General features: G+C 34.5%; 1 protein-coding gene across 1 annotated transcript in view; it reads left to right on the top strand.

Moving 5' to 3' along the window:
• LOC114054233 (zinc finger and BTB domain-containing protein 10-like) overlaps positions 1 to 5,296 on the top strand; it is a 58,708-nt gene extending 53,412 nt beyond the window's left edge. Inside the window, exon 6 of the mRNA XM_027877414.1 lies at positions 236 to 5,296. Within this exon, the coding sequence (XP_027733215.1) occupies positions 236 to 541 (306 nt within the window). The 3' untranslated portion in view covers positions 542 to 5,296. The remainder of the gene's footprint in view (positions 1 to 235) is intronic.
• Positions 5,297 to 14,577: the final 9,281 nt, after the last annotated feature.

A 14,577-nucleotide genomic window follows, 5' to 3' on the forward strand; every position in this document is an offset into this window, starting at 1 on the left:
GGTAATTGTCATAGATTTATTTATGTAGTCTTGAATAATAAATGAAGTAAGAATTAAACCAATTTATATAGCACTCTACAAGCAATGGAGTTAGACACCATAGTCTCTTCTCCTGTTTGCCTACTTCATGGAATATCTATTATAATTTAATTTTTAAAATTACTTTAACATTCTCTTACCTATTTTTATTCTTCTGTACATCAACCTATTTTCAAACTTTTTTTTTCTTAATCAGGTGCATAAAAAGGATAAAAAATATAAATGTATGGTGTGTAAGAAGATATTCATGTTAGCAGCCAGTGTTGGAATAAGACATGGATCTCGACGTTACGGAGTGTGTGTAGAATGTACAGATAAATCACAACCAGGAGGTCAAGAAGGTGTAGACCAGGTGCAGGACACAGATTTCACTCGAGATGAAGAGTATGAGGAGAATGAAGCAGGAGAAGCTGACGAAGAGTTGGCTGATGATGGAGAAGAACAGACTGACCCATCTCGATGGGATGAATCAGGGGATGTTTGTATGTCACTAGATGATTAACTGACCTAGCATATTCCTCAAGGATGCTGCAGTGGGACATAATATGAATTGACAATTTGAATTCTTGAACTGAAGGCTTGCAAAATATGGTACATGCTGGATGGTAGTTATGTTGCTGTGAAAACTGTAGGGTCAAAGCCTTATAGCAAAAAATATTACTAAATTTTTATATTTGCACAGGACTGTACAGCAAACAACCTTTTGGTTGAATTATACAGAGTACTCACATCTCCAATCAGTTATCAAAGTAAAAATATTTTTTATTATTTATAGGATATACAGTAGCTATTTGAGTCATATTAAAAGCATAGTAACTGTCCTCGTAGTGTTTTTACATTCATGTGTTACTCATTACCATGAATGGGGAAAAATTTTATGGAAGTACAGAAATAGCTTCCTCAAACCCAATCACACTGTTATCAAACCACTCAGGCTAGTTTGTGCTAGTAGAGTTTTGTTTTCTATTTTTTATTTTTAAACAAATTTTTTTAAAAGAAAAGGTAAAACAGATTTTCTGTGAGGGGCTCTCGTCCCCCAGTGGTTCAACTATTTTCAGTTGTCCAATTTCAATTGCTTCATAACTTAAAACAATTCTTTTTTGGTATTGACATTATGGTTTCCCAGCTCTTTGTTCCTGTGTGTCCCTTTACAAGAACTGGAGAGGTTATTTATTGGAATGAGCTAACTGACTCCCCCTTTCCCTTCCTCCCTTCAGGCAGTTTAAATTGCAAAAACTTCACTACTTCATGAGATGTGGAATGATGTTGCTGAAGTTAACTTTATTTTCCAATGAAGTTGACAAAATACCACTAAAACGATTGATTATAAGTAACTTTCTCCTGCTGCTTTAGTTTAATTTGATAAATGGTTACTATATGACGTTTTCTGACATGTCCGTCTAGTTTCTGGTATCTGTTACCTTGGCACTGTTTGTTAGCTACCCTCTTCCCACCTCCCTTTCTTTCTCCCTCCTGTACTACCCTTATTGTCTGGCCAGTGTATATACCTCAGTCCTCTATAAAAGGCATAAATTTCTAATAGAGAGTCATAGAATTATTAAGCCACATGATTTGTTTTATAATTTATCCTGCGTGTCCAATTTGGTTAGTTTGTTATGCAGTATAAGTCAAACATCAGGTTATTTTTACTTCCTGTGCCCTTTTTCATCATTAAAATTAACACAACAAATTGCTTTCTTCTTTTTTTGTTTCACATTTTCTGGGCCATTGAGTGTTTTTAGAATTATGGTAAATGATTGATTTTTAACTTAGTTCTCAGTACCTTTTTTAAAAGAAAAAGATACCTTGCTCTTATATTTATTTCTACTAGTAACTAATCTACATAATCGGTGCCTATTTCAGCATACTGCATACTGCAGTTTAGGGGCACTTGGGGAGCATGAAAATTTGAAATTGGATCTTTTTTTTTAAAAAACCATTAACATATTTCCAAATTTATTGTGCTATACTTTGTATTTAAGGCTCTTTGGGATAGAAAAGGGTACTGTATTATTAAGTTAAAACTTATCAACATAATGTTGCCTAGTGGCAAATGAATTAACTGATCATTGGACACCAAAAACATTTGACATGATGGATTAACATGCCACAATATTAATATGCACAGCATTTACCAGTAACACTTAGCTAGGCCAGTGTGATAGTACTGTATAAGAATAAGAAGGTCACCATATTTTCAGCTTTGTTTTAAGTATAAAATGACTATTTTCCTATTTTATAATATCAGGTAACTAAATTATGCTAGTTGTGTGGAAAAGCTTTGAAGTATGCTTTGACTGACATAATCTGTCATAATCTTTTGGTGCTCCATCTGATCAAAGTTGATATGTATTTTAAGAGACAAGTTTTATCATTGTCCCTTATTTCAGTAGAATGATGGCTTAATGTTAGACACTGATGTTTCTGCTGGATGAAGCTGAGATAAACTACAGTTATATGGTTATTAAAATTCGTCTTTTTCATCTAATTGTTTCATTGGTAGCTACTGCATCACTGTACCTGACAAATGGCTAGATTTTGATTTGATTTTTATTTTAATCTGAGGCATACATCCTATTCTCATTGTTCTAGACTGAAATGAATAATGTGTAATTTTGGTGGGGTCCAAAGTAGAAATTAGTAGGGCAAAGATAATATGAATGAAAAAGTATTTTAAACGTAAATGTTCTGCTTTGTGAATATGTAAGTATAGTATAAAGATTTTTCCATCCCATTTATCTCCCCTTAAAGAAAAACCATAGTTTACAATTGGTAGATCTGTCTATATATATAAATATATATATATATATATATATTAAAAAGAAAGCTATATATCTGAAAATCACCTAAATCTGCTTTATTAGACTACAGCTCACTTACTGCATAGAAACTGGACCTGGCTTTTCATTCTTAATGTACTTTAACCTTTTTTCTCAAGGTATGAACTTATTCTCTTGAAACTGAATCTTCTTTTACTACTTAAATCATTTATGTATATCTGGTAAATTATGACCAAATTTGTTGTTAGATTGCATACAGTAAATTGAAATATACACTTGGTACACTACAGAATTGTTGTGCTTTTGTTTCGGTTATAATTTGAAAGTGAGGTTTAATATAGATGGCTTGTTACTGATAATTTAAAATATTTTATAATTGATTGTCCACTGCCTTTTCTGTTATGACAGATTGGCTTTATTCTTGTTCAAGTGACATTTGATACTTTTAATATTTGTTTTGAGAAGGGTAATCCAAAGGAAAAGTGTTTATATTCCTGAATATATTAGCTACAGCCTATAAAAGTTATTTCTTAAGAGTAATAATTTTACAACAGAAATGGAATTGACAGATTTTTCTACTTGCTGACTGCCTAACTTATTTTATCTCCTGATCTTGGAGGGGCCACCTTTCCCTTTCTAGGTCTTATTTTTTAAATCACTTAGTACTAAGTTATACTACTGGAGGATTCTGTTTTGATAAGTGTTCCTTTATCTGACTTGCAGTGCAATTTAAGGAAGTTGTTTTTGTTGGAAAATTCTAAAAGCTTCTTTCTCAGTCCTGAAGGCAATACCAATGGAATAATAATTTTCATGTTTGTTAGGGAGCTACTGCCAAAATTGGAAGGTTCACATTTCTTGAAATAAAAGGAAAATAATTTAATGGAGTGAAAAGCATAAAGCATTGTCATATATCCATTCCATAGGAAATGGATGCCCACACAATATCTGCTAAAATTAAGACCAAGTGTTAAGTTTTTTAATTCACCAAAAGGATTACTTCTACTTTGGTCTTATATTATTGTAGCCATAGGTCATCATTATTATTTGCCAATTATTATACTATTTTTCCATATCTAATTCTATTTTAAGCTTAAAATGGAATGCCTTTGTAGGAAGGGGGAACTGAAGAAAGAAGGGAAGTTTGAAATTCTGGGAAATATCTAATGGTCATTGGTAACTAATGGGGAGACTAGGAATGAGCCCGGGAAGAATGAAAGGATAGATTTGAGAATGGGAATAGAAGGACAGAAAATTAAGAATAAGGGGGAAATGATATGCACTGTGAAATTAGTTTCTATTAATAAAATTTTTGGAGGACCTGAATAGAGCAGTTAGAGGTGTGAGAGTTGCAAGGGAGAAGAGATACACATCTTTTAAGGCTTATGTAAACTACACCCAATTAAAAAAATAAATTGTAAGCGCAGTTTTAAAGAGATTTCCATTGATGTATGCTTGGCAGAGTTATTTAAAGGTTTAATATGTTATAAAATTATGTATTAAAGACAATTCTATCATGATTCTTTTTTTTTTAAAGGCTGACTTGTGGAGTAAACTTCACTTCAGTTGGTTGTCCCTTAAGTCTATGCTGATGATTTTTTAAAATGCATGAAATCTGAATGTTATAGTGATTTCTGAATGTGATGTGAAGGATTTAGGTTTACTTCCCCCCCCCCTTATGAAATTAATTTTCCTCCATATTTTCTATGAGTTTCTCAGTGAAAGGTGATGAATTAAAAGCCCTAACACACAATTTCCTTCGAAACAACAATAGACCCTCCTTATCCTGTGAGTCTTTGCTACAAGGTTATAGGATTCATTCTCACCCCAAATCCTTCATTTTCCACTATTTTCTTCTGATAGGGTAGTATTTGTTAACCTGGCCCAATTAATATGAGCTACACTGACTACTAATCAAATGACCCACTTTCATGTTATGAAGGCTGGATTTCAACTGGGGAACCAGAGATACTTTTTCCTGTGCCATTCAGTCACCCAGATCCTTAACTATGGTATAATTATTGGTATAAATACAATTTTTTAAAAACTAGACTGTGTAGTATTTAATGTGTGATGCTCTTCATTTCAACCTTGTCCCTTCCTTCATTTGAATAATTCCAATATTTTCAAAGTCGGGGACAAGCATACTTTTAAAAGGACTGTTTAATAGCTCTTGAGTTTTACCATATCAGGGTCCTTTAATTTGAATTGAACAACAAAGTTTTGGAGCGGGAGGATGGATGTGAGCAATTATAAAATGGGGGAGTATCTGTTTTAAACACTGTAAACATAAAAACATGTTCTTCTAAATGCTGTTGTTTGTAAAAGCTCTTCTGGAAGATCTTTTACAAAAATCAACCTTTTGTTGTAATCTACCTACCTAGTGTCTTAAGACATGTTTGTAAACTTCCAAAACTGTTTTGTCAGTGTATTTAGAAAATACACAATATTCTTGATCAAACCTAAAAATACAAACTTGTGAGCACTAAACACCTTCATGCCTTGTGAATTTATTTTTAATTTTTTGACTGATATTTCAGGGTTTTTTCTCCATTTATAATACATCGAGGAGGAAAACAAACAATTTTTCAAAGTAATTTTTTATTACATTCAAATGCATGAGAATAACTCATACAGATTGTTATGGGAAGCATCCATGTGCAGTGGAAAGAACACTATACTAAGGAGTCAGGATACCAGAGTTCAAATGCCAGCTCTATATCACTTTGTCTAATCAAGGGTAAGTCATTTAAATACTCTGGGTTTCTCTTTTCCCATTTCTAAATAGAAAAAGTCGAATTAAAATGATATCTCAGATCTTTTCTACCTCTAACAGTCTAAGACTTATTTGGTATATTCTAACGGGAAGCCCACTGGACCAGGAGTTCAGTCAGATTGTGCCTTGAACAAGCTATGAAATTTTGTGCAGGTCGATCAATCTCTAAAACTCAGTTTCTTCACAGGATAATAACCTAGTATACATTAGTGTATATTGGTATATTTCCTAGTGCATATTAATATGAGAATTAAAATATGTTAAAGCACTTGGAAAACTTTAAAGCCTTATATGTTATTTATTATTAATAGTTATTTTATAATTAGTTTTTAGGGTATTGGAAACTTGTTTCCCAAGGGTGGTTTTTTTGTTTTTGTTGTTGTTGTTGTTGTGTAGCGCCCTTAGATCCTTAACAACAATAATTTCACTATCTGTGAAGAAAAGGTTTGCTATGCAAAATGTAGTCTAGCCTGTGATTCCTTAAAATTCCAAACACATGGATTGGAAATTTATGAAGGTTGACCATATAGTTAAGCTTAGTTTTGTGGTAATAATAAACAAGCCCTATTTGTAATTGGTCCTTAGTTTTTTGTTGCTCAAGAAAATCTTTAGTTTGAAAACTAATTGTAGAAGCTAATAACATCTGCTTTTGTATAGCATACTTAGTACCTTAAAAGGGGGTACTTTTGTGGGGTGGGAAACAAAGCACATATGAACTCTTAATAACCAGCATTCTTCTGACCACATCAGGCTCCTGACTTCTTAACAACCAAATGCCACAACATAGACCAGTTTGGAGGATATTAAGCTTAAATAAAATCACAAAATTTGAAAGCTAGGGAGGAGATACAGAAAGATTATCTAATCCATTACACAGAAATTGGGGCTTAAAGAGTTAAGCGGCTTGCCCAAGTTTACTTAAATTAGTAGCAGAATGCAGACTAAAACCCATGCTTCTCCTTTGCTCTTTCCCACCACACTCAATAGCAACATTGTGAATTGCTCAAATATGTATCGGATTTTTAACTTGGGGAAACATTTTAACTTTTTTCATTCACACATAAAGCAATATGTAATTCTCCCTGCCAGTTTTTAATGTTACAATCACTTATATATGGTGTTCCAACAGGTTATTTTGGGATAACCTGTTATAGTAAGAACAGTTAGATTCTTACAGTGTTCTTTTCAATTCTCATGTTGGTATTTTGCTTCAGATTGAATATGTAGAATAAACTTTTATTTTGACCTCAGAGATGAAGCTCTTGGAACCTACTATAGGGAAGATATCAGTTCTTAGTATAAGAACGTCTTTTAGGTCTTTTTTTAATTCATGTTCTACACATACTTGAGCTATATGATTCAACCTTTAGACAATAAGTTATACATCAGGTGCATTGCTAGAAGGAGTATCCTCCCTGGGAGTACCCTACGCTGATAAAATCCCAGGCCTGGAGCACTGACCTTTCTCCCACCCCATCACCAAACACACATACTAACAAAGTCAAATTTAGGACAAGAGAATCTATGTACCCTGAAACATTGTTACTCTTGTCAGAGGATGGAAAGTACATTGGCTCCGGAACAAGAGCCTGAGTTCAAATGTTGCCTCTCATACTTATTATCTGTGTGTGCTTGGGCTGTTTACTTCCCTGGGTCTTGGCTTCCTCATATCCAAGATAAAGGTACTCCATTATATGGCTTTTAAGTTCCCTTCAGGCTCAGAATCTGCTGGTCCAGCCTAACCCTCCATTTCATAGTTGAAACTGAGGCCCAGAGTAGTTAACATTGCTCATCCACCGTCATCACTTTGTGGCAGAGCTGGAATTAGGGACTTCATGATTCCTACTCCAGTGTTTTTTAAGGCATTGGTGTTTATATTATGTCATATATGAATGAAATATGAAAAACTTGCTGAGCTGTACATTGAAAATGAGAGGGAGGTAGGTAAGACTCAAGATCTAGTAGTCTTTTGATAGCTCCATTTGGGTCTAGAAGAATGAATTCCAACCCCAAAATCTGTTGAAGTCTTAAGTGAATTTTTTGAGACTAAGAAGAATGATGGTACCTAGAGTTTTACATGGAAATTTAAGTGTTGACCCATGTCCACGTGGATGATTTTAACCTGAAACTATGTTGTGATTTAGGTAGAAGTACGGTGATGCTCCATGTATCAAGTACAGGACTTTTCTTAGAAAACTGTTAAATTACTCTTTTAAATTGCCTGGAGTTAATTGTTTCTTGATTGTGGATTGACCATAACCTTAGGGTATTTTTACCCCTTGAGGTAATAAACAAAATCTGAGTTTGATGGGTCATACTTAGAAGCTATCTCTAATCCACACCTGAGTAGGAATCCTGTACCCAAAAGCTGTGCAGACTACTTAAAGATACCCAGTGCAGGAGATGCAGTTACTTGTTCTGGCAGCCCGTTCCACCTTTGGGCAACATCTAACCATTGTTCCAAGTTATGCCCTCTGGTGCCAAGTAGAGCAAGTCTTAATGGTTCTTCAACCTGATAGCCCTTCGATTCTTGAAGATACTTATCCTGTTCCCTCTAAATGTCTTCCTCAAGCTAAACATTCCCTGTTTCTTCAACTGATCCTTCTTTGTCGAGGTTATTACCGTTTATTAGAAAAGCAACTTTAAGGAATGACTTTCTTAGTGCTTTAGGCAAGAGCCCTTAATGGTTTTGGGCAAGAAATGTATTCTTTGCTCTATACTTAAGCACTTTCAGCTGAGACTTTTTTAGTGCTGTTCTTGACTGTTACTCCTTTCCCATTGTCTCTGCTCCCCCTCTGCTCTTTTTTTTTTTAACTAGTGGTGTTTAATACTTAAGATTTATAGCTGTTTCCATATAATCAGTGAAGTGCTTTTCAAAATCTATTTAATTTCTTGGTTGCTGAATCAATATCCTTTTCTGCCTTTTTTTTTTTTTTTTTTTTTGGTGGGGGGGGCAATTGGGATTAAGTGACTTGCCCAGGGTCACATAGCTAGTAAGTGTCAAATGTTTGGTCTGAGTCTCTGGATTTGAACTCAGATACTCCTGACTTCAGGGCCGGTGCTCTATCCACTGTGCCACCTAGTTGCCCCGTCTGTTATTTTCTTGGTAGATATTGCTATTTCCTACAACATCCAAATCTAGTACTGATCTTAGCCTTTAGTTATTTGTCTATATTTTGTCATTGCTATCTTTCTATGAATGAAGAGAAATCTTAGGGTTTTTTTTTTTCTCCAACATGGTCCTCTTGGCTTTCAACTCTTCTGCCTTTGAAATGGGCATTTTATGAGAAAAGATGCTCAGTCTCAACCAATAAGTACTAAACAAGCACCACCTATGTGTCAAAGAAGGGAAATTGTATTTTAAATAACTTGATATGGTACCTACAGACTTGAGGCGCCATCAGATATGAGGGAAAGTAACATTTACTAAGCACCTGCTATGTCAGACATTGTGCTAAGACCTTTACAAATATCTCATTTCTTCTTACCTCTCCATCTTAAAGGTTGGCACCAACCCAGCTGTTCATAGATTGTTGCAACTGAAAGAGATGTGGGGTTAAGAATTAAGTTTCTAAAAATGGTTATGCCCTAAATACCTAAGACCAACAGAGAATGATTTCCCTCTTTCATTCTGTCCTCCATTTAGTAACTCCTACTTGTTTTCAAAATAATTGAAAGTATACATTTAACCATTTTCAGGGGAGAAATCTGGTACATCTCAGTTTTTGTATGGGATTGAATATTATTGCCAAAATGGAGAATTGTTTTTTCTCTTGTGCCAAAATATGAAATTCAGTTTCAGAAAAAAATATGAAGTAAGTTTATTTTAGAAAGAAGGCATAATTTTTCTTTTATCAGATTGCTTATTGGAAGTAAGCAGGAACAACAAAATCTCATGGACAAATTTCCCTTTCCATAGAAGATTCTGTATGTAGGGTAAATTGGCAAGACTACTCACATGTTAGTGATTGTCTTTCATCAAGCAGTAAGTATTGGGATGCCTTTTCCCCATAATGCAACAACCCTTCTCCAACCCTTTCTCTAGTGAAGACAATTTATTTGGGTGCCACCACTGCTTGATAGGATGATGGCAACCTCACTTCCTCAAAGATGGCTTCATAAAGGATGGAGTATGCTATTCAAACAAAGTATGCCTTTTTTAATGGAAACATAGGAACATACCACCTTCCAGTTGGCATATGCCTTTTTTACTCTACTTCTTCAAATGATAAAAATCATAGGAAATCCTTGTCCTGAGAGAAGTATTTGATATTTAAATTCTTGCTTCTTGGAGCTAACCTGGACCCTCTTACCTGCCATTTCTACTTTTACCTTCAGAATGTTCTTTTTAAAAAAAAACTATTGAGTGCATCCTTCACTTAGACATACTTTTGGTTTTCCTTATCAGTAGAAAATGAGAATAAGGGGAAGCTACCAACAAATTAACAGTAGACCTCTGTCTTCTGGGATATCAACATGGTATGGATGATATTTATTACTAACATCTAAAATAAGCTATCTGAAAAAATTCTCTTCCAATTCAGCTACTGAAAAGCAACATTCATTTTTTCCAAATAAGGAATTCTGGTATGGAAACTCTGCCAGCTAATAATGCAGGTTGGCATCTCATCTGATTCATAATTTTAGAGAATTGCTTGGAGGGGACCCAAGATGCCTATAGTCTCACAACTAGTATGTACCAAAGGCAAGACTTGAATCCAGCTTTGAGGCTGGTCTTGTAAATACTTCACTACCCTAAAAATACACCTATACACAGGTGTCTCTGTATATGCACAAATACACATAGAATTAGAGGCAGAGTGGCATAGGAAATAGAGAACTGGCCTTGGAGTTAAAGGCCTGGATTTGAATTCTTGCGTTGAGACTGAACTGGATGTGTGATCTTTATGACCAGTTTTGACCTCTCAGTGCCCCCAAGCAACACAAGATTATAAATTATAAAGAACTGCTAATCCACATTGATAGAACAAATTCCTCCCTATACTGATCCAATCACGTCTGGTCCAAAGATAATTGATAGATGAATAATGAATGTAGAACATCAGTGTTGAGCATTGTTTTTTCACATACTCAGAATTTTTACTTAACATCCACAGTTTCTAAATTAGTCAGGTAGTTTTGACCATATTCTTGCTAAAGCCTATCCAAAGGAATAAAACCTGTAGAACATTCTGATCATTAAATGCATGTCTTCATTAGCCACTATTGTGTAGCTAAGATCTATCAACAATCCTAATTTGGAATTGATTTCTTTAGGATTGCTTCTCTTGGTAATCCTTTCTCCTACTTCCTTAGTTTATGGCCCACTATTCAGTCTTAACCAGAAAATTATTTGGCATTATAAATAAGGTTAGGAGAAGCCCTGGAGGTCCTCTAATCTGGCTAAGACCCAGAAAGGTAAAGCAGTTTTTCCAAGGTCATGGAATTAGACAGTAGCAGTACTTAGATCCTGGTTTCCAGACAGCTGTTCCAGTGCTCTTTCTATCACACCATGATGCCTCCTTCTTTCTTTGTTTCTCTTCAAGTTTTTTTAAACCATGGCAGGTTGACCTAATCCATCTGGTTGAGAGGCATCTTAGTAATAAACCTTATTATTAGCAACTTCCTCTCCCTGTCTCCTAGGTCAGAAATTTCCTCCCTACAATTGACATTAGATATTACTCTTTGTAGCAGTCCTGAGACATAGTTACAGGGAAACCCACAAGGCTATGTAACATCTTCAAAGCCTCTCCTATGTAGAGAATGTTGTGTGGGCAGCTGGGAGAGTTGTTAAGTTTAGATAAGATGAAGCCCCAATATTTAGGGAGCTTGTAGAGTCCAATATGTTCTTTGTAGCCTCTACATGAGCAACATGAAAACAGTCATCCATCAGTGATCTAGTTCACAGTGTGTTTTAGACCAAGGTTACAGGTAGGAATTTTTTTTCTGCATATAAATAGCTGCCTTATTTTTAAAGAGGAGCAAAAAGAATTACGTTTTCCCTGTTTACTGTAGATAAACTGAAGGTTAAGAATTAAGAGGTGAATTGAGGACCTAAAAAGACTTGAAGAAAGTATGAAATTTATGTCAACCAGAATATTTGCGAATGGCCCTACAATAATTCTGTTATTAGTTCAACAGGTATATTAGATTCATTTTGTCTTTTGGCAACAAAAACCTGTTACTTAGCTTCAGAGCTTCAAGGTTGTTAGCTAATTAACTTCATAGTTGCAATATGATTTTAACATGTTCTTAATGCAATCGTTCATATATTTGCTTTAGATAATGTGACTAAATGAATGAGAAAAAAATTCAGTCAAAATTTTTTCTTTACTAGCTGTGTGACCCTGGGCAAGTCACTTAACCCCAACTGCCTTTTAAAAAAAATTCTTTAATGTCATTCTAAATTATTTTCAACTTAAATGAGATTTCATTTTTGTATTAAATTCTAAAGAATTTTGGTTCCTGCTGGCCCGTAACTTTTCCTTTAAATGGAAACAGTAAGACTACTCTCAATCTTTTAGAAGCCTGTTAGGGCAAATATGTCTGTCACAAAGATACATAATAAATAATGTCCTCGATGAGCTGCCAGTTCACTCCCCCTGAAAAGTCTAAACTGGATAAAGTATGCTTTCAGAAGTTTCATATTAAATCGTGGTCATCTTTATCAAAGCTTTTATAAATGTAGTTGTTGCACACTATTAGCAAGTTTGTTCATTGCTTCTACACTGGTCATAATGGTTCTTATCCACTCCAAAACCTTAGGCTGCTGAAATAGAAATCGTGTTCTTTGTAGGTGTTCTCAATATTTTTCAGCTAAGTGAGATGTTTAACAGTTGAAATAGATGTTAAATGTACCCTGACATCAAGTCAACGGGTCACAAACTTTAAACTCAAGTTTAACTTAAGCACTTTCTTTTCAGTTATTGTGACTGTTTAGGTCCAGAACCCAAAAAAAAACACGTTTAAGAACTGGACTTGGATAATACATGCATGTTCTTTATTTTGAACAAAGAGTAACCAATACTCATGTACTGACTTGCCCTTGTTAAGTGTGTTTGGGGCATATAAGACTGGAGTGACTTGAAAATCAAATTTGGTCATTCTTCCAACTCAAGTTATATCACCATTGTGAATGTTTTGCTTTTATGTAGTGTCATTGCACCTTTGATCTCCATGTTTGTTACTAATGTATTTAGAGATAACTAGTTAAGGAATTAAACTGGTAAGGCTTGGATTTTGGTTTTTTGTTTTTTTTTCCCCAGCTATACTCATACATAGATAACAAAAGTTGGTAATATTCTTTAAAATTAAGTAAAGATTTAGGCAGATTAAAGACTAGGTATATATTATGTAATTTAGTAACATCATCTATTCAATTTGGCTAATTCTGAACTTTATAATTAAAAGCTTTTTAATATGTGGTTAAAGATTATATTTGGTATGAATTGAAATCTGCATTTCAGTTTTGGAGCTGAAGTTTCCAAACTTTTACGAATCAGTAAGTCTAAACTTTATTAATATATTGGTCTGTCAGTTGTAGACAGGAGGTGAAAAGCTGAAAATCCCATGAAGTACAAAGAAATAACTTTCTTTGTACTTAAACAGGTGAAGTATAAGTTCAGTGGTGTTTAGATATGATTTAAAGAGTTTCAGTGGAAATTGTGGAGTTTCACTAAAACTGGCTTAACTTGTTTGAACAAGTAAATTTGGTGAACAATTGATTAAGTCATTTTTATCCTTCAGTCAGCCAGGGATAGTTTAGATCATATTTGTTTGTTCTGCTGTATTAGAAACCCTTCATCTTCTCTCTGATAAACAAGTGAGTATCAGTGTATATCAGCTGTATTCTGTAGTAGCTGGAGTAGAATAAGCTATGGAAATACACTGAGATGTCTTTTAAATTCCAGATTAAAAAAAACATTCTTATAGGATAGTTACTACTTAACAGTATTCATGTTTGTAAGTAATTTGGTTTACGATTTGTAAAGTTTGAATAAAAATGAATAAATTGTTTGGAAGTTCAGATTTCTTTCCCAAGTTCCACTACTTGGGATAGTTCCCTATTTTCAAATCTATCTGCTTTAGAACCACTGTCTGAGTTACTAATGCAGTCTCCTCCTTACAACTAACTTTAACAGACCCTTAAGATTTTTTTCTAACATTTTTTTGGCTCAGTTCTTTAAACCAGATTTAGTCATGTTTGAGGTATAAAGCCTTTAGAAATCTAGTAGCCTTTAGAAATTTAGGTAATTTGAAAGACCCATGTTGTGTTTCAGTACAACTTAATTTCTTTGAAAAAAAGAAAAAGACTTTATGCTGAAGCTGATCACATAAATTTACCAGGTGATTCTAATACCTACCTTTCAGGGAGGTTTTCTTTACTAACCGTTTCTGTACTTTTTGTGTGTTGGTATGAAACCATGCCCAAAGTCTTTCTGTCCCTGCATTGATTGTGGCCGTCCCTTCTCAGAACAGGTTGACCTGCCAAACAGAAAACAAACTGCTAGAAGCACCAATTTCATTTCTCAGTAGTGTATATGAAAGTCCGCCAGTGCCCACGGGAAACCTGTTAGAAAAACCCGACTTCTTTTAGTCTTGGTGACGATTATTTCCTGGCAGATGTTAATAAGTATTCGCAAAAGGCTTGCTAGCATTTAACAAGTATCCACTATGTGCAAAAGACTTACATAGAAGATAATTTTTGGGCAGTCTCTGTCCTTAGGACGTTCTTAGTCTAGTGTGGAGACAACATAGCTGTAGATAACTGATTATGACTTTGCATGGTCAGTGCCTTAGAAAGGTGCAAAATAACTAGAAGAGGTGAGGGAAGATTGTTAACAAAAGGAAATATCAGGGAAAGAGTTCATGGAAAAGGTGACACGACCTCAAATACTGATTATTTCCTACAGCTCCAGTCTCTCATTGAGTATACTGCCATCCTCCAAGTCACCCAGGTTTATAACTTCAGTCCTTTAATTCAAC

Source organism: Vombatus ursinus, unplaced genomic scaffold (assembly GCF_900497805.2).
Source record: "Vombatus ursinus unplaced genomic scaffold, bare-nosed wombat genome assembly UNPS02014812.1, whole genome shotgun sequence".
Classification (NCBI taxonomy): Eukaryota; Metazoa; Chordata; class Mammalia; order Diprotodontia; family Vombatidae; genus Vombatus; species Vombatus ursinus.